Source organism: Candoia aspera, chromosome 10 (genome assembly GCF_035149785.1).
Source record: "Candoia aspera isolate rCanAsp1 chromosome 10, rCanAsp1.hap2, whole genome shotgun sequence".
In the NCBI taxonomy this organism is placed as follows: domain Eukaryota; kingdom Metazoa; phylum Chordata; class Lepidosauria; order Squamata; family Boidae; genus Candoia; species Candoia aspera.
Genome location: NC_086162.1, coordinates 9,438,788 through 9,462,846, shown reverse-complemented (window position 1 = coordinate 9,462,846; position 24,059 = coordinate 9,438,788). Strand labels below are relative to the sequence as shown.

At 41.2% G+C, this 24,059-nt stretch overlaps 1 protein-coding gene across 1 annotated transcript; it reads left to right on the top strand.

Annotated features, from left to right (window-relative positions):
• Positions 1-6,679: 6,679 nt before the first annotated feature.
• On the top strand, positions 6,680-22,605 carry IL22RA1 (interleukin 22 receptor subunit alpha 1). Its single transcript, XM_063311965.1, has 7 exons — positions 6,680-7,014; positions 10,566-10,698; positions 14,531-14,709; positions 17,110-17,297; positions 17,739-17,874; positions 19,780-19,904; positions 21,410-22,605. The coding sequence occupies exons 1-7, from the start codon at positions 6,972-6,974 to the stop codon at positions 22,388-22,390; spliced, it is 1,785 nt and encodes a 594-aa protein (XP_063168035.1). The 5' UTR covers positions 6,680-6,971; the 3' UTR covers positions 22,391-22,605.
• The last annotated feature ends 1,454 nt before the right edge of the window (positions 22,606-24,059 follow it).

The window sequence follows — 24,059 nt, the reverse complement described above, 5'->3', positions numbered from 1 at the left end:
GCAAATGTGTGTTTCAACTGTAACTCTTGAATTCCCTCTTATTGACAGTGTTGAATTGCTTCAGCCGAACAACAGTTTCTTTCCACATGAGTTGGCTGGCAAGTAGCCTTTACCTCTTAAATGAGACAGTATTATTAGATTAACAAAGCCTAAGTTCACTGATAAATAAGGCTGCAGCTAGGATTCAGGATGGACCTTCCAAATGTTGCTGCTGAATTGGGGGACAGAGCAATGAACTCTTGAACCCAAATTCCCTCCTTTGGTCTATTTCAGTATTTCATTCATAATTGTAGAAGATAGGATTGTGTATGTGATCAAGCCAAGAGGTCAGTCTAAAAGGAAGTGTTTGGTGCTGGGAGGCATTAGAGTGGCCTTACCTACTGATCTTGAAGAAAACAAATGTATTCAGAAGGAGGGGCTTCCAGGGGGGGGGGAGATCAAAAAATTCAATATAGTGTTCATAATTGTGTAGTCAAAGCCCTACCCTTTTTACATAGGTGCAGTGTTGGTGCTTCTGTAAATATTTCATATTTTGGCTCACAAATATAAATTTATGAACAAACCAACATCTGCCCAAGATTATTCTTCTGAAATGCATCAGAAAAAGTCCTAGGCACTAAAAGGAGCTCTTTGAACATGCTGACATGGAGCAAAGGAGTCATCACATTTCTGGTGTTTCATTTATTTATGAAATTTCTTCTTGTTCATGTTAATTGTACTGTTTATAAATACATATTTTAAAACATATGGGTGTGTTCGTATGTGTGTGTGTTTATATATTATTATTGTTGCTGCTGCTGTTATACCAGATCAAGCCAGAGTGGGATGAAACCCTCTTCATTGAAGGTTATGGTCCGTAATCTACCACGCTGGTCCAGAACAGATTAGTAGATAATATCTGTTTCATATTCCAACCTAGGGCTAAGAGAGAGCCACTTTGCCTAAGGGGAGACTAGAACCCAGGTCTCTGCTCCTAGTCCAGCACCTTAACCAACGCCCCATGCTGGCTGTGGGGCTGAGAAGGCAGGACTGGCCAGATTTCTCCCCTGGAGCTTCTGTGGCTGAGCAGGGACTTGAACCTGGATCTCCCCTCCCTTATTCCAGCACCTTCCCTGCGACACCACCCTGGTCTTGTGTGTGTACTAATTTCAAACCAGACAGGATGAGCCAAAGGTTCTGCTGAGAACTAACTTGAAATGGGAAGATGAATCGCAAAGTGGGAAATTACAAGTTACTTCTCTGTAATCTGCTTCTGTGCTACATTTGAGAGAGATTTGCCCTTGCTTCTCTTTGCCAGCTCGGCTCTAAGCCTCTCACGCTGGCCTGCTGTGGGTCAGGAGGTTTTCTTTAGTTTTTCAGTGGTTGGGAACTTTTTAATTATGTTGGCGAGGACCTGAGGTTGCCTAAACCTCATTCCATCCTATTGTAGTGACAGAGAAGTATCTTTTTGAATAATAAGAGGATTGCCTGTTGCTACAGCTGTTCATTTCCAAGGGTTTTGCCTTCTGGTTGGGAGACATGCAGGAGGTTTTTCCTTTAAAAAAAAAAGTCAAGATGGGAACTGCGACTGTGCCAGTGAAGCTCCACCTCTTTTTTACACACTTAAGACAGGGTTTTGACAGTGCAGTTGTAGCTGCCATTTTGACTTTCTTGACCTTCCTGCAGACACAGGAACCCTTTGGGCTATTCAGGAGGGGGGGGCTTGATAAAAAAGAAGATGGTAGCTGCAACCAAATCCCCACTGTCTTTTTAATTGTGCTGCAACACATAAAAAGGAGGCAGGGCTTCAGTCTTGTGATGGGTGCCATCTTGCCTTTTTTGATCTCCTCCCCTTTGGATGCCTCTGAAGCCATTCTGAGCATGTTAATCCCACTGGCCTTGCTTCCCACTGCTCAGATTGACCTGCCTTTCCTGTTCAAGAAGTGGTTTTATTTTAATTAGTTATTTGTTACAAGTGCTCTTACATTGCCTTGATTTTGTTGAGTCTAAGCAACTGTTATCTCATTCCTGAGAAGGGCAAGAATAAGGACCATCAAGCATGCTGTGCATGGATTCCCAAGCGTTCAATGAGGTGAAGATGGCGGTGTGTTTAGCATGTTGCACTCTCAATGACGCAGGCAGACCTAACAGGCAGGGTGGATGCTTTACATAGGAACAGGGCAGGCCCTGCAAATTACACATGCACAAAGACACAAGCGTGTCTGCCTCTTCATGATGTAATATCAAGGTGGTAGGAGAATCGAGAATGTGTCAGTCTGGTGGAATCCAATTTGCACAACATGGAGTTTTATGTTACATATCTTGAGCATTCTCATTTGAAAAAGAAAAAACATTGCTGCTGCTTATGCATTTGTAGAAAAAGCACGGTGTCTGATTACCTACTGTCTTCATGTGAGCACAGAAAGATCTGTCTTCTTTTGTAAAGAAAAGAAGTCCAGATTCAGAATTACAAAAGCATGAGGCAGTTTTTGGCCTGGCTTTTTCTTCTCTGATTTTTTTTTAAATTTCAGAACATGGAAACACTTTTCTGAGCATCTCTCCCTAATTTATGTAACAATGCAAATTGCCCAAGAATATTATTGTGAAAAAGCACTCTCTATAGGCATTTAAAATGCAAATTCCCCCAAAGTAAGCTCTTTTAAATCAACTTTCATAGGACACAGGTTTGTTTGTTTTTTTTAAGTGGACTTTTCTGCTGAAATCGAGTGGAAGCAAAATGCTCAAATCCACTTCTCCAGAATGGATCAGGAGTTCCTTCACATCCAAAATAAAAAAGTCATCTTTTCTTAATGGAGCTAGCATAGGATTCTTACTAGATCTCACACTAAAAAGCCCACAGGAACTGAATTATTCTGCTTGGCTATATCTGGGAAAAGACTTGCTAATATTTAGATTGGCGCTGCAAACGATTTGTCCTTAATTTCAAATTGGAGAGCAAACCATGAGGTTGATGGAAGTCTTCTCTAAAACTGTCAGTGCAAAGCACCAGAAAAAAAGTTACAGTAAATGACAAAAGAGAAGCAGATAGACTACTTTCTCCTACCATGTTTCACACATGGTTGGAATCCCAAGGATCATGTCCATGTTTTCTTGTCCAAAGCAAAATGTCCCCTTCTCAGCTGTAGGAACCATGACAAGCTATTAACTGAGGGTGTTTTTTTTCCTGTATAAATCCTAAACCCAGCACCCTTTTAAGACATCAGGAGCCTAGGGGCAGAATTAAGGCTAGGAATAAATGCCTTCTTGAAATTTCCCACCAGGCCTGAAGACAAAGAGATTGGTTGGATGATTTCACCAAAATTCCCCAAGATGGGGAAATCTTCCAAATTGCTTGGGGAATTCACCAGGAATCACAATATGACTACATAAAACGCTCCATCCAAGGCTTCTGTCCTGATGTCCCTTGGGGTGGGATGGAATTTTCCTTCACCACCACCACTACCACCACCACAATCCATGGCAGGTTGCCTTGAGGATAACAGATTGTTCTTCGCGAAGGCCTGGAATGTCTTGGAAAATTACTGTACATAATTTCTAATTTAGTTTGCACCAAGCAGACTCCCGGTCGGCCCCTATATCCAGATCAGAACAAACTCATGTGCCACTAAGCAAAAAAATACTGTAGTTTAATGCTTGTTTATTAAATGCCAGCAAACATGAAAAAAAGAACAATTAAGTGGCAAAACTGGGATAAAAAGCAGGCCAAAGCAGGGGAAGAGAAAGACACAAACAACAGGCAAGAAATAAAACGCGCCTTTATTAGCACCTGTTCTCTGGAATATTCTCCCTTCAGAGATCAGGATGTCCCCAGCCCAGCTGGCCTTTTGTATGGCCGTGAAGACCTGGTTATGTGCCCAGGCCTGGGGCCCTGAGCATGTTAATGGCCCTGTTTCTTGGTTATATTAACATCTTACATTGCTTACTTGGAAGCCATGTATATTTATTTTGTACTTTAACTGTTTTAATTGTAATTGTGTAACTGTTTTCTACATCCCAAAGAAAGAGAAAACCAAGAAGGCAAAAAAATGGCTGTCTGCTGAGACACTAGAAGTAGCCCAAGAAAGAAGGAAAGCAAAAGGCAACAGTGATAGGGGGAGATATGCCCAATTAAATGCAAAATTCCAGAGGTTAGCCAGAAGAGATAAGGAATTATTTTTAAACAAACAATGCGCGGAAGTGGAAGAAGACAATAGAATAGGAAGGACAAGAGACCTCTTCCAGAAAATTAGAAACATCAGAGGTAAATTCCAGGCAAAAATGGGCATGATCAAAAACAAAGATGGCAAGGACCTAACAGAAGAAGAAGAGATCAAGAAAAGGTGGCAAGAATATACAGAAGATCTGTATAGGAAGGATAACAATATCGGGGATAGCTTTGACGGTGTGGTCAGTGAGCTAGAGCCAGACATCCTGAAGAGTGAGGTTGAATGGGCCTTGGGAAGCATTGCTAATAACAAGGCAGCAGGAGACGATGGCATCCCAGCTGAACTGTTCAAAATCTTGCAAGATGATGCTGTCAAGGTAATGCATGCTATATGCCAGCAAATTCGGAAAACACGAGAATGGCCATCAGATTGGAAAAAATCAACTTATATCCCCATACCAAAAAAGGGAAACACTAAAGAATGTTCAGACTATCGAACAGTGGCACTCATTTCACATACCAGTAAGGTAATGCTCAAGATCCTGCAAGGTAGACTTCAGCAATTCATGGAGCGAGAATTGCCAGATGTACAAGCTGGGTTTAGAAAAGGCAGAGGAACTAGGGACCAAATTGCCAATATCCGCTGGATAATGGAAAAAGCCAGGGAGTTTCAGAAAAACATCTCTTTCTGTTTTATTGACTATTCTAAAGCCTTTGACTGTGTGGACCATAACAAATTGTGGCAAGTTCTTAGTGGTATGGGGATACCAAGTCATCTTGTCTGCCTCCTGAAGAATCTGTATAATGACCAAGTAGCAACAGTAAGAACAGACCACGGAACAACGGACTGGTTTAAGATTGGGAAAGGAGTACGGCAGGGCTGTATACTCTTACCCTACCTATTCAACTTGTATGCAGAATACATCATGCGGCATGCTGGGCTTGAGGAATCCAAGGCTGGAGTTAAAATCGCTGGAGGAAACAACAATCTCAGATATGCAGATGATACCACTTTGATGGCTGAAAGCGAAGAGGAACTGAGGAGTCTTATGCTGAAGGTGAAAGAAGAAAGTGCAAAAGCTGGCTGGCAGCTAAACCTCAAAAAAACCAAGATTATGGCAACCCGCTTGATTGATAACTGGCAAATAGAGGGAGAAAATGTAGAAGCAGTGAAAGACTTTGTATTTCTAGGTGCGAAGATTACTGCAGATGCTGACTGCAGTCAGGAAATCAGAAGACGCTTAATCCTTGGGAGAAGAGCAATGACAAATCTCGATAAAATAGTTAAGGGCAGAGACATCACACTGACAACAAAGGTCCGCTTAGTTAAAGCAACGGTGTTCCCCGTAGTAACATGGCTGCGAGAGCTGGACCATAAGGAAGGCTGAGAGAAGGAAGATCGATGCTTTTGAACTGTGGTGTTGGAGGAAAATTCTGAGAGTGCCTTGGACTGCAAGAAGATCAAACCAATCCATCCTCCAGGAAATCAAGCCAGACTGCTCACTTGAGGGAATGATATTAAAGGCAAAACTGAAATACTTTGGCCACATAATGAGAAGACAGGACACCCTGGAGAAGATGCTGATGCTAGGGAGAGTGGAGGGCAAAAGGAAGAGGAGCCAACCAAGGGCAAGGTGGATGGATGGTATTCTAGAGGTGACGGACTCGTCCCTGGGGGAGCTGGGGGTGTTGACGACCGACAGGAAGCTCTGGCGTGGGCTGGTCCATGAGGTCACGAAGAGTCAGAAGCGACTGAACGAATAAACAACAACTGTTTTATAGTTCTTTATTGTTGTAAGCCGCCCAGAGTCACTTGTTGAGATGGGCAGCTATAGAAATTGAATGAATGAATGAATGAATGAATGAATGAATGAATAAACAAACAAATAAATAAATAAATAGGCTTATCTACAACAATCCACAATCTTAATGTCTATATATCCCAAGGGACTGTTGGAAACTTTCCAGAGCTCTGGAAACAATCCCGTGGGCAATTTGGAGAGTCCCAATGGGGGAAGCCTTTGGTTATTCCAGCCTTAACCGTTTTAAGTACATAACAGCAGCAGAATAGAGATGGAAAGCAGGACACCAGGTGATCCCTCCTCTATTCTACACTATGAATTTGGTGACAGGGATGATGTATCCAACAGAACAACCTTTTATAAAGGCCTTTCAGAACGGCAGTTTAGACATTTCCACCCTTTCTATGTTCAGCATTCATGAAATTAGAAATGCTCAATTGTTATTTATTGGCATCGGTTCCTTTTCTTTTAAAGATCTGCCCAACTTGGGCCGGAGAATGCCAGGCATTCCAAAACAAAACAAATCCGAAATAAAAATCCAGTTTTAGAATGATGCTGGAGCTCTCAGATCATCTAGGTTTTCTCGACTCACAACCACTGCGTAACAAGAATTGCAGAAGTCGCAGAGACTGGGGCGTGGCGTGCTTCTTGCTTCTGCCTGTCGAGGTACAGCTGAAAATAAATAAATAAGCCACCAGACCAGAAAAACCGCTCTTGGTGCCAAGGAATGTTTACAGGAAGTGGCTTATCAGAAGAAAGGCTTGCTTCAGAAGGATGGAGGGTTTCCAGCTGCTTGGTTCATGCATCTGGCAGCGTGGGCTCATGTGGGAGTGATTGAAAGTTAATCACATCCAAAGGTGAACACGGGCTGCAGTGGGAAGGGAGATGCCGTGTTAATTTCTCAACCAGGTGAAAAGGAATTGGCCAGTATTGCCAGCAAGGAAGCCTTGGGGACTTCTGGAGAGTGACCTAGCCCATCTCAGGGGAATTCTCCCTTCTGTCTGGCTAATCTTGCTACACTATTAATGAAGGAGCTTTTCATCTTCTGGGCCTTGTGCTCTCTAGCAGGTAAGTGATCCTGTCGTCCGTTCCTCTTGAGCTGGTTTTCTCGCAAAGATTAGGGGAAAAAAATCATGGTTTCTTACAGTATCTCTGGCTTTTTGTGGATCAGCAGAGCAGAGCAGAACACCCTACTGGGAATGAAGTAGGGCTCAAACAGGCAAGCTGAATGTCTTTCAATATAAACTCCTGGATGTGAAAATAAAAGGAGGGATGGGGAATCATATGACTTGCTTGAGCAGCCGGTGAAAAAAACGAAATATAAGCACAATTAGTATATTTTGTTTGTAATTCGGTGTATTTTATTATTTGTACATCTGTTGGTTAGCTGCCTAGGGTTATTTCATATACTATGGATGGCAGTATAAATTTTTCTAATAAATAGATAAAACCAAGAGTCTCTTGGACAGGATCTGAACCGTATCCCATTTGTTTTGACCGTGTATGTGATGGTGGTGGATTTATTTCTTGCCATCTGAAGCAGATGGTGCCTATGTTCTGTGAAGTGCCAATACATCACAGTCTTAAGGAGAAGTCATCCTTGGGTTGAACTTAAAGGAAAATAGGGATGGTGCCCAATTGGTCTGAAAAAAAAATGCAGTGGGAAGTAAATCTCTCTTTGGGAGACCTTTTAAAGGTAAATTTTATATTGGCAGATTTACCACATCATAAAGTTAAGGTGGAAAGCTCTGAAAGCTGCGATTTTATTCTGGAAGATCTGATTTGAACCTCAGTGTGACCTCAATATTCCTAGGTGTCCTTGGGCAAATCCCTCACCCTTTTTTTAGCTTTACAGGGATAGTAATCTTAGTTTCAGTGGTTTCTAAGGGTTACTAAAATATGTGTATGGAAAGATATAAAACAGCGTCCTTCAGTTTGGTGTCCTCAGTGGTGTGTTGGCCATGCTAGGTTAGAACTGTGAAGTTGAAATCCAGCCTACCTGGAGGGTACAAGGTTGAGATGGGTTTCATTTATGTAGAGAATAAGCATGAGATTGCATGAAAGAAGATCAGATCAGTAATGAATTCATCTCACATTCCAGAGATAAATGTCAGCTTCTAGAATCAGCAGAATAAATTGCTAAGCATTGGAGAGTCAACTGTATTCAGCTTGTAAATCTCTTTTCTGGCTTTTCCTCCTGGTTGTGTGTTTTAAATATCTACTGAAGCAAACAAAGAACAATTATACTAACAATAATGTTCACATCTTCACTCAGTTATGAAACTCAGCAGGTGACCCTGACCCAGGGAATAATTTATCTTTTTATCTGTTAGATTTCCCCAGAAGCTCAAATACATAGTGCTTTCTTCTCTATGTTTATACCCCAGACAACCACCCAGAGAGACAGGGGTTGCTCCCAAATCACCCAGTGAGAATCTATGGGTGGGTTTGAACATGTGAGTTTACAGTAGTGGGAAGTGGTATTTAAGTATATTAATAACTGAGTCTTGCCCATCCTGGATCAAACCCATAACTGTTGCAACAGCACAGTAGTTGTCGCCTAAACTATAATGTGGCTTGTTTGACTATAATGTGGCTTGTTGGACTTAATGCAACAGTTCTCAGTCAGTGATTCTGGAACCATTATTGATCTGAGAGGATACTGCAGGTGGTCTCTGGTCTGGGTGGCACAACACTGATCTTTTGCCGCAATGTAAAGAGGTCACCAAATCTTAGATGTTGTCATTCTTTCCTCAATTCTCTCCAGACTTCACAGAGCAACATGAAAATCTCAGAGAATTTGGCTACCTTGCAAGATCTCAGCCCTAAAAAAAAATGAAAAATGTAAATGCTTTCAGTTAATTTGGGGTCCTCAAGATCCATTTGTGGAGGGACAAAAGATCACCACTTTCACTGATTGGTTAGGCATGTTCTGTAAACCTGTTATTTGAGGGACATGCTGCTAAGTGAGGTCTGTGACCTGTTCCCCAAAGTCCTTCTCAAATAGCATCCCGGGTCCAACCCACTCTGAAGATTCTGTCTTTGCCTCTTCTTTCCACTCCCCCAGCAGTATGAATGTAGTTTAATTCTTGTACGGAGAAGTAACTCAGAATGGGCTCTTTCCATATGGGTTGGGATTAAGGATATAAGGCAGTGTTTCTCAACCTTGGCAACTTTAAGAAGTGTGGACTCCCAGAGAATTCTGGGAGTTGAAGTCCACACTTCTTAAAGTTGCCACAGTTGAGAAATACTGATCTAAGGTCACTACATTTCTCAGGTAACTTAAGCATAGAGTTTGGGATGCATTCCAATTCTTACATTCCATTCTCGGTAGTGCAGAAATCCCAGCCTTGTTTGTCCACTCTTACAATTCTAAGGGTAGTGATCAAATTTCTAAGCAATGCACTTCTCTGTTTGTTGATTACTATCTTGGTGACTGTAGAAGGCCGAGAGCAGTGAGTTAGTGGGGTTGTCTTCCAGTGCCAGAGGATCTTCCTAGATGACCTCAAATTATCTTCAGAAGTCACAAACAGGGGGCACCAACCCTGGTAGAAGTTTCCTCCTTGGCACCCCCTGGTCAGGGTTCAGACTGAAAGCGTGTAAAGATTTCTAGAAATTTCAAACAAACACAGACTTAACCTGGTTACTTAGTTCACCTATTTTCTACTACATTACTAACAGCCATAGGCTAACCAAATGAGCTAGGGTTTCCCTACATGCTAAGCTATAATGCAGCTGATCAGATTAACCCTAAACAAGCATAGTATGTCTTCCAACTGTCCTGGTTAACCACAAATGGCAAATCCAGGTTAAGGAATGCAAAAAGGAGGAAGGGCAATGCTCAGGGGATATGAAATCCCTTCCTGGCTTGTGAGTCTTGGCAGCTGCCCAAATTTGCCAGGCTTGGACACCTATTCTCAGATTAGGCCATCTGACCATCAAGATGAAGCCCAATAGCACAACTAGAAAAATGATGGGCTTGTTCCTCATCTTGTATGTTTGAGAATTAGGCCTGGGAGACTGACCTTTTTGACTTCCTTGAAGTTCCCCAGCATTTGAAAACACACCTTCTAACCACAGAGGCTGCCTTCACACAACCTGCTTAACTGGGCTAATGGGTGGACCCATTAAGGGAGGATTGCACTATATGTTGAACTGTAACCTTACCAAATGGGCCAACATAAGCCACAAAATTCTAAACACGGGTAAAGAGTCCCCCATTGGGGGAGAGGGGCGGTAATATAAATCTAATAAATTAATAAAATTAATAAATAAAATTATACAGGCTTCACATATTGAATTTACTGGCTTCATCTTTTCCCAAGCATTTTCTGCAAATCTAGCTGGAATGAGAGGCTGAGATCCTAAGGAAATGAAAGCAAGGGCAAGAAAAGCTGGGCATACAATATCTATATATTTTACAATTTATGCTCGGTTATAAATCTTAATGGGATATTCTAACAGATGCCTCTTGTCTTCTATATTTCTTGTTACAAACTCTGAGACCCATTGCTGTAGGGCTCAGGCAATAGAAAGCAGTGGCTTTAGCAGAAAGAAGGAACCATGATGGAATTTTCTACTGAAGCTGATCTTGAATACTCATTCATGCATCCCTGCAGGGAATTCACTGGGGGGAAAACCACCAGTCATTCAGGAGGCAACTTTTTCGTCCACAAACTTTGAAAATCTCTTCACATGGAAGATCCAAGGGAAGACTCTCCCAGGCACGCTCTATGAGGTCCAGTATAAGAAGTAAGGATGCTGTGCTTTTTCATAGAAGTTGGTGGCCTGTATTGTATGAGCTGAATCCGTGGATATTTCAATAGGGTCAAACAACGGTAACTGTTGTGGCAACAGGTGAAGAAACGTTAGGCCTCTTTGCAGCTTCAAGGGGGTGTTTTTTTTAAATTAAACTCAATCCCCACCCCTAAGTATCAATTTCAGTGTATCACAGGATTATAAAATGTAAGTCACATGTTAATAGCTATCAGTACAACATACAATGCTGTACTGTAAGCGGATTTTAAAGAGAGAAGAAAAAATGCATTCAGATATATGATCGTATAGGAAATTCAGGAAATTTGAACAACATGTTTAAACTCCTTTTCCTTATCCCTGTGTTGGGGAAAAAGGTCAAAATTTGCCCCAGAGACGTATCAACAATCCATTGCTAAAAATCAGTGGACACTGAGGTTAAAATGTTGTCTGATGATTAACCTTTGTCTCTTCTCCTACACTGTGTTCTTGTAACACATTTCATTCAGTTCTTGATTTATCCCAATTATCCCTATTATGCTTTGCTCTGATTTACGATATACTAAATTATAAACTAATCAAATTATGTGGAATTCACACAACACACTAAAACACATAAAGACCCACACATACAGGGTTAAAACTAACCCAGTTCAGGGTGTTGTGCAAATGCAATGCTAAATTTGTTGCTGCCTTGGCTGAGCCTGTTACCTGTTCACAGTCAGGGTCTTCATCAATCCCAGCATGAGGGAGAAACTCTCAAGGAATATCTGCACCCAACTTGGCCACACCTCTGAATTCTACACCAAACCACCAAACCTAGGAAAAGCAGGTCAAAGATATCCCTTCAAGTTCCAACTCCAGATAAACAAAGAGATTATAGCCAACCCTCACATCCAGCAAAGTGAAGTAGCTAAATTATTAACTACCTTTTTTGCCTGTAGGCACAGATTTTGTAGGGACAAGGATGATCAAATATGGGACTCATTTATACAAAATATAGTAGGTTAAGACACACACACATATACACATACATGATAGTGATATAAATGTATTAGAACTATATATGCATCTGAATAATACTTACATTAGATAAATAGATAGAGATTTGTAACTATAATGACAAGCATTTTTATCCTTGGTTGTATTCCTTCACTTTTTTGTGATAGCACTTTTCAATGTTTTTTTTCTTCTTGCTAGTGTATGTATCGTAATATTATTATTTTTGTGTTTTGTTTTTTCCTTTTCTTTTTTTCTGTTATTAATTAAAAATAACATATATGTATATTTTTAAAAAACTACCTTTTGAGATCAAAAGAAGCTGGTCTGCTTGACAGGTTCTGAAACCACCATTCTTGCTTAGAAGTAGAGATCACGAGGGCTTTCTGCTGAAAGTTCAAATTGTAATTTCCTTTGGCTTAGAATAAAGAGTTCTGTCATTTGAACTGTGGCCTGTAATCTTGAAAAGCTACCAGGGCACAACAGTGTTGTTTGGGGAAGTTAATGTTGGCTTAAAAGCAACCTCTTCCAGTCCCTGGGCTTCCCCGTATTCAGTGAGTATACTGAACACTAAGTCTATATACATTATTTTGAAATCAAATTGCTGCTTTCTACCCTTCACAGCAACCCCCAAACGGGTGGGCCAAGGGCAGCTAGTTCTGCGCTGTGATGAAAATTCCCTTTTATTGTCCTGTTGTGACTTTCTTCTAGATATGCACACCCAGGTACTCTTTAGTAACCTCCAAAAAGGGAGCGGGGGGAAGTAATTTCAACCAAATCTTAGTTATTCAAAATCGGCTGCTCTCTAAATTCCACAGTGTAGTTCACCAATTATATACCACACAGAGTCCTTTGGACTTGGGTGGCTGTAATAATTTTGAATTAAAAATAATAATGATAAATTAGTATATATTAGAGAAAGGGCTGTACAAAGCATGCCTATAATGTGGAGTCCTTGGTGCTCTCTGAGCTGGGTTGTTTGCTTGCAGACGTTTCATTACTGAACTAGGTAACACCATCAGTGTGAGGGAGTGTGGGGTTTGCTCCCTGCTTATATACAGTAGCTTGTCCTGCCAGTGTTGGTGGGGGTGTGGTTTTCTCCCTGACAATTCCTTGATTAGGCTGTTGTTTTCTGCTTGATTGCTTGTCAGTGTTAATCCTGGCTTATCTGGGTGTTGGTTGCTGGAGAGGATGTATTCTGGTCTTTTTGTTTCCAAATAATTAACTGTAACAAACTTTTTTGGTAGAGGAAAAAAGGCCCCTTGAGGGCAGCTTTGACTCATTTGATAGCATCTTGCTCCAGTTAGCTGATGTGTCTGTTTGCAATGAAGTCATTTTCTCGCAAAAAGCACACTGCATTTTGCATCCATTCCCAGAAGTGGCTTGCTTTACTTGGCATCTAGGCCATTTTTCCTCCAATCCAGTCCAGTCTAATCCAGAATAAGGAGGACTGGTTCTCCAGAAGGAATGGAGAGATTCCACAGCTGGAGCTGCTCAGCCAACCTAGATTTCTCAGTTGCGCAAGGATAGCAATTAAAGTAGAGTTTCTGCAGACAAGGAGGCCCAACAGAGCTACTTGCTTGACCGAGGATGGGGGGCTGAGTCATTGGGGAACAAAGTCCATCCTCAAGCAACAGTCATTCTGATTACTGTGGTCTACATCTGTCAATTAAATGCCAAAGTGCATTTGCTCCGAAACTATGATTAAAGGGTGATTCACTGGTTTCATTGCTTGTTTCACAAAGGGCAGCCAAAGGATCTGCAGACTGTTACAGTCCCATCAAGGGAAAAACAGCCAGAGATATTATTTCTGAATGACAGAAACAAGGAAACACCAGCTGAGAACAAGCTGAAGAACAGGGCTGGCCCTATCAAGAGGCAGAATGAAGCAGATGCTTGAGGAAACAGGTTTAGATACCATGGGGATATACCAACCAATACACGGTTTAATTTGTGGGTATTGTGCTTTTACTCTCAGGGAGGGGAAGTGATGCTTTAGGAATGTAACGTGCCAAAATATCTCACTATGAGGGCTATTACACTTGGCTGGGGGCACCATTTGCTTCTCTGGCTTAGGCAACAAAATGTCTCAGTCAGAATAGTCCAAGTGCCCCCCACCCCATTTCTGTTTAAATTGCTCTAAAACTACAGATTGGAACTTTGCAACAGCAGTTTTGTTTGACAAAACACACAAGCCTTGTTATAATGTTTAAACTTTTGGAAATCTGAACCAGGAAAGGTGAAAGCAATGAAAGATTTCTGGCTTGCATTTTAAAAACAGGTACAACTTGTCTAGTGCAGGGAAAGAGCATAGGTCAGAAATCCATGGCTCACTGGGACATTTCCAGACCATTAGTCTGCCCTACTCATTGTGCAATTAAACCATAGCCAGCATTAACAAAACTCTTATTTCATCATACCCAAGTGCTCTGGGAAGGAGCATATTTATCTATTCATCCAACATAGTTAGCCACACACACAAGTGGTATGAATGTGTGTCTTGTGAATTCAGCCTGAAAATAAGTCTCTTAACCTATCCAATTGATTAGATTCAATGTCCGCATGGGGTCCAGTCCTAAAAATTGTTATGCATTCCACACAATGTGGCGAGGTGATGATGACATTAATGGTGCCATGGGTCAAGCCACCAGAAAGTTGCACCTTCTGGCCCATGGCTCAGTTTTGGTAAATGCCGGATTGGGAGTCATCTACCATGGTCCATATCTACTTTGTCATTTAGCAGTCTTGGATGCTGTCCACCTGGTTCCTGATCTACACCTGTATATCATATGCAAAGCATGTTATGAGTTATTGTCTGGTCTGGTCATAGGTATGGGGACGACTGGCAGAGTAAACCGGAGTGCCAAAATATCACCCAGCCCTCCTGCAACCTCACTCATGAGACTGAGAATTTCACCGAACGCTACTATGCCCACGTGAGAGCCATTGTCCCCAACTGTTGCGTCTCTGACTGGGTCAGGTCCTTAAGGTTCTGTCCTCATGACGACAGTAAGTGCTTCTCATGAATTGTGCTGGAAACAGGGAGAATTCTGGGTCTCCCTCTTGTTTGTTCATGAGGTGTGGCCTGCGAAGAGTGCCACCTTCTCCCCAGAAGGACACCTTCCAGTGAACCACTCCATGACAGGGTGAATCAGCATTTCTTCTGAGTCAGCTTCCATCTGTCAAGTAGCTGTTTATTGCTTCCACCTTACCTTTTTGTTATCCCCATGGTACTTGTGTTCCGTTGATCAGCTAGGATGGTTTTTAATGTTTGAAACAGACAGCTGCCTCGAATTTCCTCAAAAAGGTGGGGCACCATTTTGAAAAGCAAAGGTGTCAGTAAATATAGTAAACAGTAAAAGAAACAGAAGTTTGTTTGTTTGTTTTTCAAATTTTGCCGCCACCCATCTCCTCCAGACGGGGGACTCTGGGCAGTTTACAACAAAGCTAAAAAGTTAAAAACAGTAAAACCATAAATAGTACATAAAATGTAATACAAGTACAACCTATAAATATAAAATAAAAATAAAAAATACAATCCAGATGGCAGCAAAAGATCTAATTCAGTACGTATGTATGTGAGGAGCACTCCGAGGCATCAGCCATCCCCCAGAGCATCTACTCCCCTTCCCGCCCCGAGCGAGGTGGCAAAGCCGGGTCTTCAGGTTCTTCCAGAAAGTCAGGAGAGAGGGGGCTTGCCTCACCTCTGGGGGAAGAATGTTCCAAAGGGCGGGAGCCGCTGCAGAGAAGGCCCGCGTCCTGGACCCTGCCAGATGGAATTCTCTTACCGACGGGGTCCGCAGCATGCCCTCTCTGCATGATCAGGTGGGGTGGGTAGATGTAGCGGGGGTGAGGCGGTCCCTCAGGTAACCTGGCACCATGCCACGTAGGGCTTTAAAGGTGATAACCAACACCTTGAATTGGACCCGGAAGCAGACTGGTACCCAATGCAGCTCCCACAGCAGAGGTGTTACATGTGCCAATCTTGGGGCACCAAGAATTGCCCACGCAGCCACGTTCTGGACCAGCTGTAACTTCCGGATACTCTTCAAGGGTAGTCCTATGCAGAGCGCATTGCAGTAGTCCATATGGGAGATGACCAGGGCATGAGTGACTATTTGGAGGGCCTCCTGATCCAGGAAAGGGCATAATTGGCACACAACACGAAGTTGCGCAAAGGCCCTCCTGGCCACGACTGCCACCTGTTCATGTTCACAAGGCCGGGCCTGTCCATTGGCTCTTGATATTTAACTAAAGAAATTGTTTGGTATGAAAAGGGGATTTATTTCATTACATGACATCATCCTCTTGCATTTTGCCTTTTCTGAGGAAGAATCATTTCAAAAAATGCGGGTAAGAATTACAGGAAGTAAGACTCCTGGTGCCCTGGTGAGGACTTCTGAGATGTTTTGAAGCTGTGCTAAGCATTCGCCCTTTTTCTTTGCTGTTTACTATAAAGTAGAGCTTCTCTGGCCACAGCGGATAAAAGTATGGCACATCCCCATAACACCTTTAACCCAGTCAGTTATAAACCCAGCAGCTGCATCCTCACAACATACTAACTTAGCCTGCTATGTGAACCTAGGGTTTTTAGCTTAATTATAGTTCAATATATTGGGCAAAACCAGAGAGAGATGGCTGGTTAAGTGGGTTGTGTGAATGGAGCCATCTTCAGGGTTGGCCCAATGAACTGAACCACACACTTGGCAAATGGGTTGAATCTGCACAACCTACTAAACTATTTAAAAAGTAGCCATGGTGAATGAACCTTAAAAGTAAAGGCTGAAGTGACAAGGGGGAACCAGCACCATTTTGACTAGACAGAACCATGGTGCAAACACAGAACAGAGGGCTTCCAATCTCAAAACAATCTCAAAAGGGAAAAGAATTCTATACACACACACACAAACACACACACAGTGTATAATAATATAATCTTATTTCTTGGCTGCAATAAAGCAACATTATCTAGCTGCTATCTCATTCCTGTGAACAAAGATTTATAGCCGTGCCTCACTGGATGTCTGACACTAAATAAGTGTAGAATAAGTGGTGTCCATGGAGGGGATGTCAAAAAAATCAAGATGGTAATTGTGACCATGCAATTAAATCCTCCCTCTTTGTAAGTGTGTTGACTTCACACACACACATACAAAGAGACAGTGCTTCAATTTTGTGGTTGTAACTACATCTTGATTTTTTTAATCACCCTCTGCAGATGTTGTTGATTACCAGTGGAATTGTAACTAACCTTGTTAAGTGTACTGTGTAAACAGAGCCACTGATTTGCAAAGCCTTAAACTACAGTTTATCATCAGCCTGAAATAAACTTCTTGTTCTTTCTTTCTTTCTTTCTTTCTTTCTTTCTTTCTTTCTTTCTTTCTTTCTTTCTTTCTTTCTTTCTCTTAGCTAATATTGGGGCGCCTGATGTAAAATATACACCCAGCATTCAGTCCATCAAGTTTGTTATTCAGCCGCCTTACACACCTTTGAGAGGTGAGGATAACTTCCCTCTGACTGTAGTGGACATTTTTAACCAACTTGGTACTGCTTTCCACTATGAAATAGCAATATTCTGCACAAAGACTCAACTGAAGGTAAGAAAGGAGACCGATAAATGATAGCTGACTTACCCTTATGGCACATGCAAATGATACAGGAAGCCTAAAAAAGAATGGTATCGTGCAGGGGTGTCCACAGGGGGGTCAAAAAAGTCAAGATGGGGGCCACAACCATGTGATCGAAGCCTCACCCTTTTTTACGATGCATGTATCAGATGTATGGAGGCTGTGCAGGGGAAAATTGAGGATTGGAAAAACAGGAACAGAAAAAGGAGTGAGGTCAAAGGAAGATGGGGTTTGAGATCATGAGCTGGATCAGGGAGCAGCACAGGTCAGACTAGGTTCAGGGACCCAAAATTCTCCAAGTCAAAAGCCATCCACTGCCACGTCCAAGCTCTCCATCATGAATCCTCTTGTTGCGTGAACTGTCAGTTTACATTGGAAACTCAGTTGTCTCTCTCTTGCCTCTTGATTTAGTGGACAAAAATTGAAAGTAATGAAGAATTTGAAATCACTGACTTGGATCCCAACACTGAATATAATGGAGAGATATACTTCAGATATTCCCACAAAATCAGCAAGTCCTATGTGTTTCAAGTACGGACGTTATCAGGTGTGGTTCTGAACTAGAAATATTTCAGAGTGTGTTAATGGCCCAAGCAGGTAATGCCCTCATGTGGTCCTGCTTCATCTTTAGCATAACACACCGGGAAGTGGAGCACTTCTGGGGGCTTTTTAAACTAATTCTGAGAGCATCAGAAGACTTGTAATTGTTATTGTTCTACTGTTCTGATTTTAAATTAGGGATTATGCTGCTTTATGGTTTTATTACATTTTTAGTATATTATTGTGGACATTTTATTCGTGTAAACTGCTGAAAATCGTAAGATTGCAATGGTCTAAAAACCTAATAAATAACTAAAAATAAAATGCCATATAACAAACTTTAGTGTTGCCTGTTCTCTTTTCCTGTCCCCACCCCCTTTGCAACTAGGAGAACACTTTTAAAGTTTTATTTCTTCCTTTTCATTGACTCCTTTGTTTAGTTTCCAGATCTGGAATTATGGTTAAGTAAAGCCTCTTTTAGACACCATGATTTTAAGGTGGCTTGTTTTAAATTAAACTTCATCAGACAGGATACCAGAGCAACCACAGTTAACTATGGCTGCAGGTAGTCCTCACTTAACGACCACAATTGGGACCATAATTTCAGTTGCTAAGCGAAGTGGTCATTAAGCAAATCTAACCCAATTTTACGACCTTTTTTGCAGCAGTCATTAAGTGAATCCCTGTTGGCATTAAACGAACCACATGGTCATTAAGTGAATCACGTGGTTCCCCATTGATTTTGCTTGCCAGAAGCTGGCAAAAATGGGGATTGTGTGACCATGGGATGCTGCAATGTCATAAATGTGAACCGGTTGCCAAGCACCCAAATTGTGATCATGTGACCATGAAGACGCTGCGATGGTCATAAGTGTGAGGACCGGTTGTAAGTTAGTTTTTTCAGCACCATTGTAAGTCCGAACCATCAATGGTTGTTAAGTGAGGATTATCTGTAGAAACAAACACTTATGAACAAATAAGCTGCACCTGCTATCTATCATGATGTTTCTCAAGGACTTAACTGTGGCTGTTCATACAACATGCTAGAACTTAAACGTGGGTTATTTATTCGTTTGTTTGTTTGTCAAATTTTGCCACCGCCCATCTCCCCCCACAAGAGGGACTCTGGGCGGTTTACAATAAAAGTGGTCCGTTAAAACAATGACCATAAAATATAAATACAATACATAAAATATAAATACAATTATCTAATAAATATAAAAATAAGAATAAAATCCAAGTGGCAGAAAGGTCTAATTTAGTCCATGTGTGTGAGGAGCACTCTAAGGGTTAGCAGATGGAACTGTTCTGTTGTGTACACCCAGCCCTAACCTGGTTGGGTTGGATTGGGTTGGGTTGGTTTCGCTTGCTGTGCTGGCCCTCCTCCTCAGAAAGAAACCATGGCTCATTTTTTTCAGCACGCGACCATTTGCAACAATAATCCATTGGATTGTAAATCCTATCTTTTAATCATGTTCTGTCATTATATCTGAATGAAAATCATGGTTTATTTCTAGCTTATTTCTTTTTTATTATTCTTTTTGTTTGTCCCCATCCCTTTCTGCTCAGTATTGGCGGGGGAAAATTGAACCATGCAGAAATGAGATGAACAAGCTATAATTACTTGGTTTACCTGCAAGAGTGACTCTAGTTTAAATAAATCCAGATTAGATGTTATGCCTGAATGTAACATTTCCTTGGCCATCATTGCCTGATTTTGATTTTCTTTCTGTTCCCCATATAATTGAAGATGTTTTGATCATTCAGAAGAATGAGGGTTATTAGTTCCTTTAAATACATTTAGAAAGATGGTTATTCTCAGTCCTGCCCTAGAAGACTCAGACAATCCAGGATTTTTTTTCTTTTGCTTGTCTTGATGCTCATTAACTAATATGTTGTCTTCTGTCCATAGATAACACCTGGCTGCCATATTTATTTGGAATGCTTATATTTATAATCACATTTATCTTTGGAACTGTATGTTACTTCATTTATAAGTATGTTAAACAATACACCATTCAGCAGCCCACATCTTTGGTATGTAATTTTCAATCACTATAAAAGTCTTTTCAATGGGTCAGGATTTCTATACACTGGACATTTTTCATTAAGGACATTTTTCATTACACCGTTCATGTCTTCCCCACCAGAGCAGATGACAGATGTTGGGGAAATGCATATTGCGGAAGAAAGGGAGGAAGGAAGGAAGGAAGGAAAGGAAGGAAGGAAGGAAGGAAGGAAGGAAGGAAGGAAGGAAGGAAGGAAGGAAGGAAGGAAGGAAGGAAGGAAGGAAGGAAGGAAGATGTTCTGGCATAATGATTTCTAAATCTATGTAAATCTATGGCAATCTCTAGATGCTTACTAATTGGGATGCTTCATAACTTAGTTTAGTTTAGGGGTGGATTTGTGGATACCACCATCTTTTCCTTCTCTCTAAGATCTGTGCCATATGTACATATTTCAGGGAAATTATGAATTTTGGCCTCAATATCTCTCTCGTTTGTCAGTGTGCTTTGGAGAAGATCAAAGCAGGAAGAAAGAACTGTGCTATTTCTGACTGCTCTGCTCCTCTAAAGTCCATTACAGTGAAACAGACTGACTGTCTTGAGCATAGGTGTCTCCATTTGGAGGCAGAATCCGGATGATTGAGATTTTGACAAACTTCAGAAGAACAGGTTCACCATATTCAACTCACATTTGATATGCAGCAGTCACTGAAATAAAACTCCAAAGTTCTTAGATTCCCATATTCCTGTATAATTGGTCTGGGAAAAGTCTGATGGGACTGTAAAATGAGGGCAACAAGAGAGTGTCATACAGCCTTAGTGAATGCAGACCTTAGAAGGACATTCTACTAGTTCAACTTTGCTAGGGTCACGGTGGCAAATTCCCTTGCAATATGGAATTTTCCTTTATTTCCAAATACCCCTGCCTTGGGCATGGCATTGCACCTTGCCAGTGTGAATGTTGTTCTGTAATTGGTAATTGTTATACAATATAATCTTAATTTAATGGAATATTTGTGGGGAGGTGATGTCTGTTAACTCCAAGTGTCCATTAAATCCACATTTATATCATTTGCATCAATTTACATTATTTGTGTAGTGATATAATTGATGTAAAAAGTGTAATTTGCAGTAAGATTTAATGGACAAACTCCTGATTTAATGGACATTAGTCTGTTAAATGGGGGTAAAGTCTGACCAATAAAAATTGTCCATTGTATCTGAAGTCTGTTAATCCAAAGTTTTATTATATTGAATGAATTACCATCAGCTTCAGTTAACAGTTAATTATATTCAAATTAAAGTAATTTGGAACTGGTGATCTGTTCAGTTGGTATGATTCTGGCACTCTCTAATGTCAAGAGTGCCCCTGGAGAAAATCCAAGTGGTTGGAGCTTAGTCTAGACTTTATCAATATAATGAGAGTCAAACCAAAGAGGGATAAGTTAACTTTTAATCAATAATTGTAAATTTAAATTGTATATTTTTGATAAGGCTCAGAACTAGCAACTAATGCTTATCCTTCTTCATTGATAGGATTTCAAAGGCATTTCCCGTTTCCAGCCTCTTATATTAAATGTGGAGCATGCCCTGAACCCTTACGATTTATCAAAGATTATCCAACCAGGGGTGCATTCAGCAGAGGTTAACCATCACATCTGGGGCATGCCAGAAGGCCAAAAACTATTCAACCCAACAATGACAGCTTACCAGCAACAGTCCAAAATGTCACCATTCCAGCCTCCTGCTCAACCGTCAGATGATCTTTCACTTGCCCCACAAGTGATCAAGAACAGTCAGCTGCACACACTAGGGGACAATCCTTCCACATTAACATATGGATTATGCATTGAAGGGGCCAGCCACAAGGCCAACCAAATGATTAAGCTTGATTCTTTTGTAAGCAATGGAGCACATTATAAAGCCCAGAGACCAGAATGGACCAACAAAGAGTTACAGGAGACCAAGATTCAGCAGGAGACAGGGTTGGCAGTGGAAACCATACCCCAGATTCAACGTCTCCCACTTCAGGAAGACTCAAAAGGTCTGTCACAGGAGTCTACATGCCTTCTGGGAGAGTGGATACCTGCCACTGTGGATGGAAGGAGAGGAAGCTACAGAAAGCAGGCAAAATTGCTACCTTCCAGCTTGGAAGCTGGCCAAAATGTTATCTCAGATGGCAGTGGCTCTTTGTTGTTAACTGTCCCACCATCACCCTTACTTTCACGCTCTTCTTGCAACAACTTCCCTCAAGGTCACAGCACAGGGCAACAGCCAACCTTCAACCCATTCTCCTGGACTGATAATTTTTTGCATTCCAACCCTTTTGGATTCCAAATCACAGACTGCCTAGCTCAGGGAAGCCAGGGATTGAAAAGTGAGCCTCAGTCTTTAGACACTGTCCAAAATACCCTAGACTTTAATCAGATCAACAGACCTTTCCCAAGTTTGTTCAGAGACTTGGAACTGAAGCTACAGTGGGATTGTGGGCCAGAGGAAAACGCAGCAACTTTTTAAGCAATGCGAAGGGTTCGGAAATTTCTTTCTACAAAGTTGAGTGGAAAGCAGATACTTTTTTTTTTTTTATGAACCCCGATTCCTCTGTATGAGTTGCACTCTACATCTTAAAAAGGAGGAAAATTCAGAAAACTGAATTGCACCTTTATATTCATACAGGCTAGGTAGAAAAGTGAAAACAGAATGAAATAAATATTTTTCTATGTTTGATGTGTAATCTGGCAGCAGAAGGGCATCTTTTTGCAGATGGGGAATACCCTTTTTGGGGAAAAACACACACACACACAAGTCCTCCAAAGGAAATGTGTCAGTAATGAAACAATATGATAGATACATAGAAACTTTATTTCAGTCGTTGACCAATAAAATACATCCTATAAAACAAAGTTATCTCCTAGTATCAATAACTGTTAACAACCATTTGTAGGCGAAGCTTACACGTAATGTAGCAGAATTTTGCTACTTTCAAAGAAATACATTTATTTTTGTTGTTTAGCGAATAGCATAAGTAAAAATTATTGGAGTGCCCTGGGAAATTAAAGGTGGGGGGGTAATCAGCTGGTGGCAAATGTCCCTGTAAAATTGACAGTACAAGAGAACTTGGGTGGTGGTCTCTAGCGCACCCACGTCACAGGGGCAGAGATGGGTTTCATATGGGATTTTCTTATATTTCCCCCCAAAACAGCTGTGGGGAGGGCATCCAGTCAGGCTACTGATAGGGCTCTCCTAAATTTGGGAACTGTAATATAAATATGGAGCTGGTTTGGACAGTTAAATTTGATTATTGACAAATATGTTACAAGAAAAAGCAGCAATTTCTGCTTGGCCTTCTGTATCTAAGATCGTTTGCCTTAGTAGTGATCTAGCTTGGTCTGACTCTAAGGCTAAGATGGCATCACTGGAGAAACCACAGAGGCTCAGTCTATTTTGGATAGCTGTTTCCCAGGAAGATTTAAAATTACCTGCCAATATTAGATGGGTCAGTCCACTGGGGTGGTGATGTAATTTTAACCTCTAATAAGACAGTGTTACTGGAGGGGACTGGCTATAATTCTCTGCCCATTTTTGGCCCATTCAGGGGAAATTGGGTGAATGTTTTAAAACTTAAAGGCTTAATGCACATATTGTAGCTTTATTTTGTTTTCAAGGAATTACACCACCTGATTTTAACAGTGAAATTTTGGGAGCTCCAGGCTGCAAAAATAGTAGTGTGGGTGGGTGACTAATGAGGCTAGGGTATATCATTGACAATGAAGCCCAAATATATAGACAGCTAGTTGACCATGTCGGATGTCTTAGACTCATCTGTTTTTCCATCTTCCAACCCTTCTGAATTCAGGCCCTTTTGTATTCAGACATCAGGGTGCTACAAGCATGGGCATTTTTTCATGGCATTCCATTTTTTGAATTCTGTAGGCTTCACAGAGAACAGTCTACTAGTCCGTTCTCACTGGCCAACCAGTCACTGAGGGCCTTTCAGGTTTCATTCCCTTTCCCTCTCTTCACAAAACTAAAAAAAAAAAAAAATTGCCAATGTCTCTCCCTGTTTCTGTGTCTGCTACAGTAGCTAATCCTGCATTTTTTAAAAAATATGTTATATCAATTCCGTCTTCCCATTTCATTTTGCGCATGGCATTTTCCAAACAAGCATTGAAAAGTTTAGGTGAGA

Bases quoted from the DNA above. Each gene is read 5' to 3' on its own strand.
- IL22RA1 (XM_063311965.1), top strand. From the start codon at position 6,972: ATGAAGGAGCTTTTCATCTTCTGGGCCTTGTGCTCTCTAGCAG. The intron at 7,015-10,565 runs GTAAGTGATCCT...GCATCCCTGCAG, and splicing joins GGCCTTGTGCTCTCTAGCAG to GGAATTCACTGGGGGGAAAA. The intron at 19,905-21,409 runs GTATGTAATTTT...CTTCATTGATAG, and splicing joins TTCAGCAGCCCACATCTTTG to GATTTCAAAGGCATTTCCCG.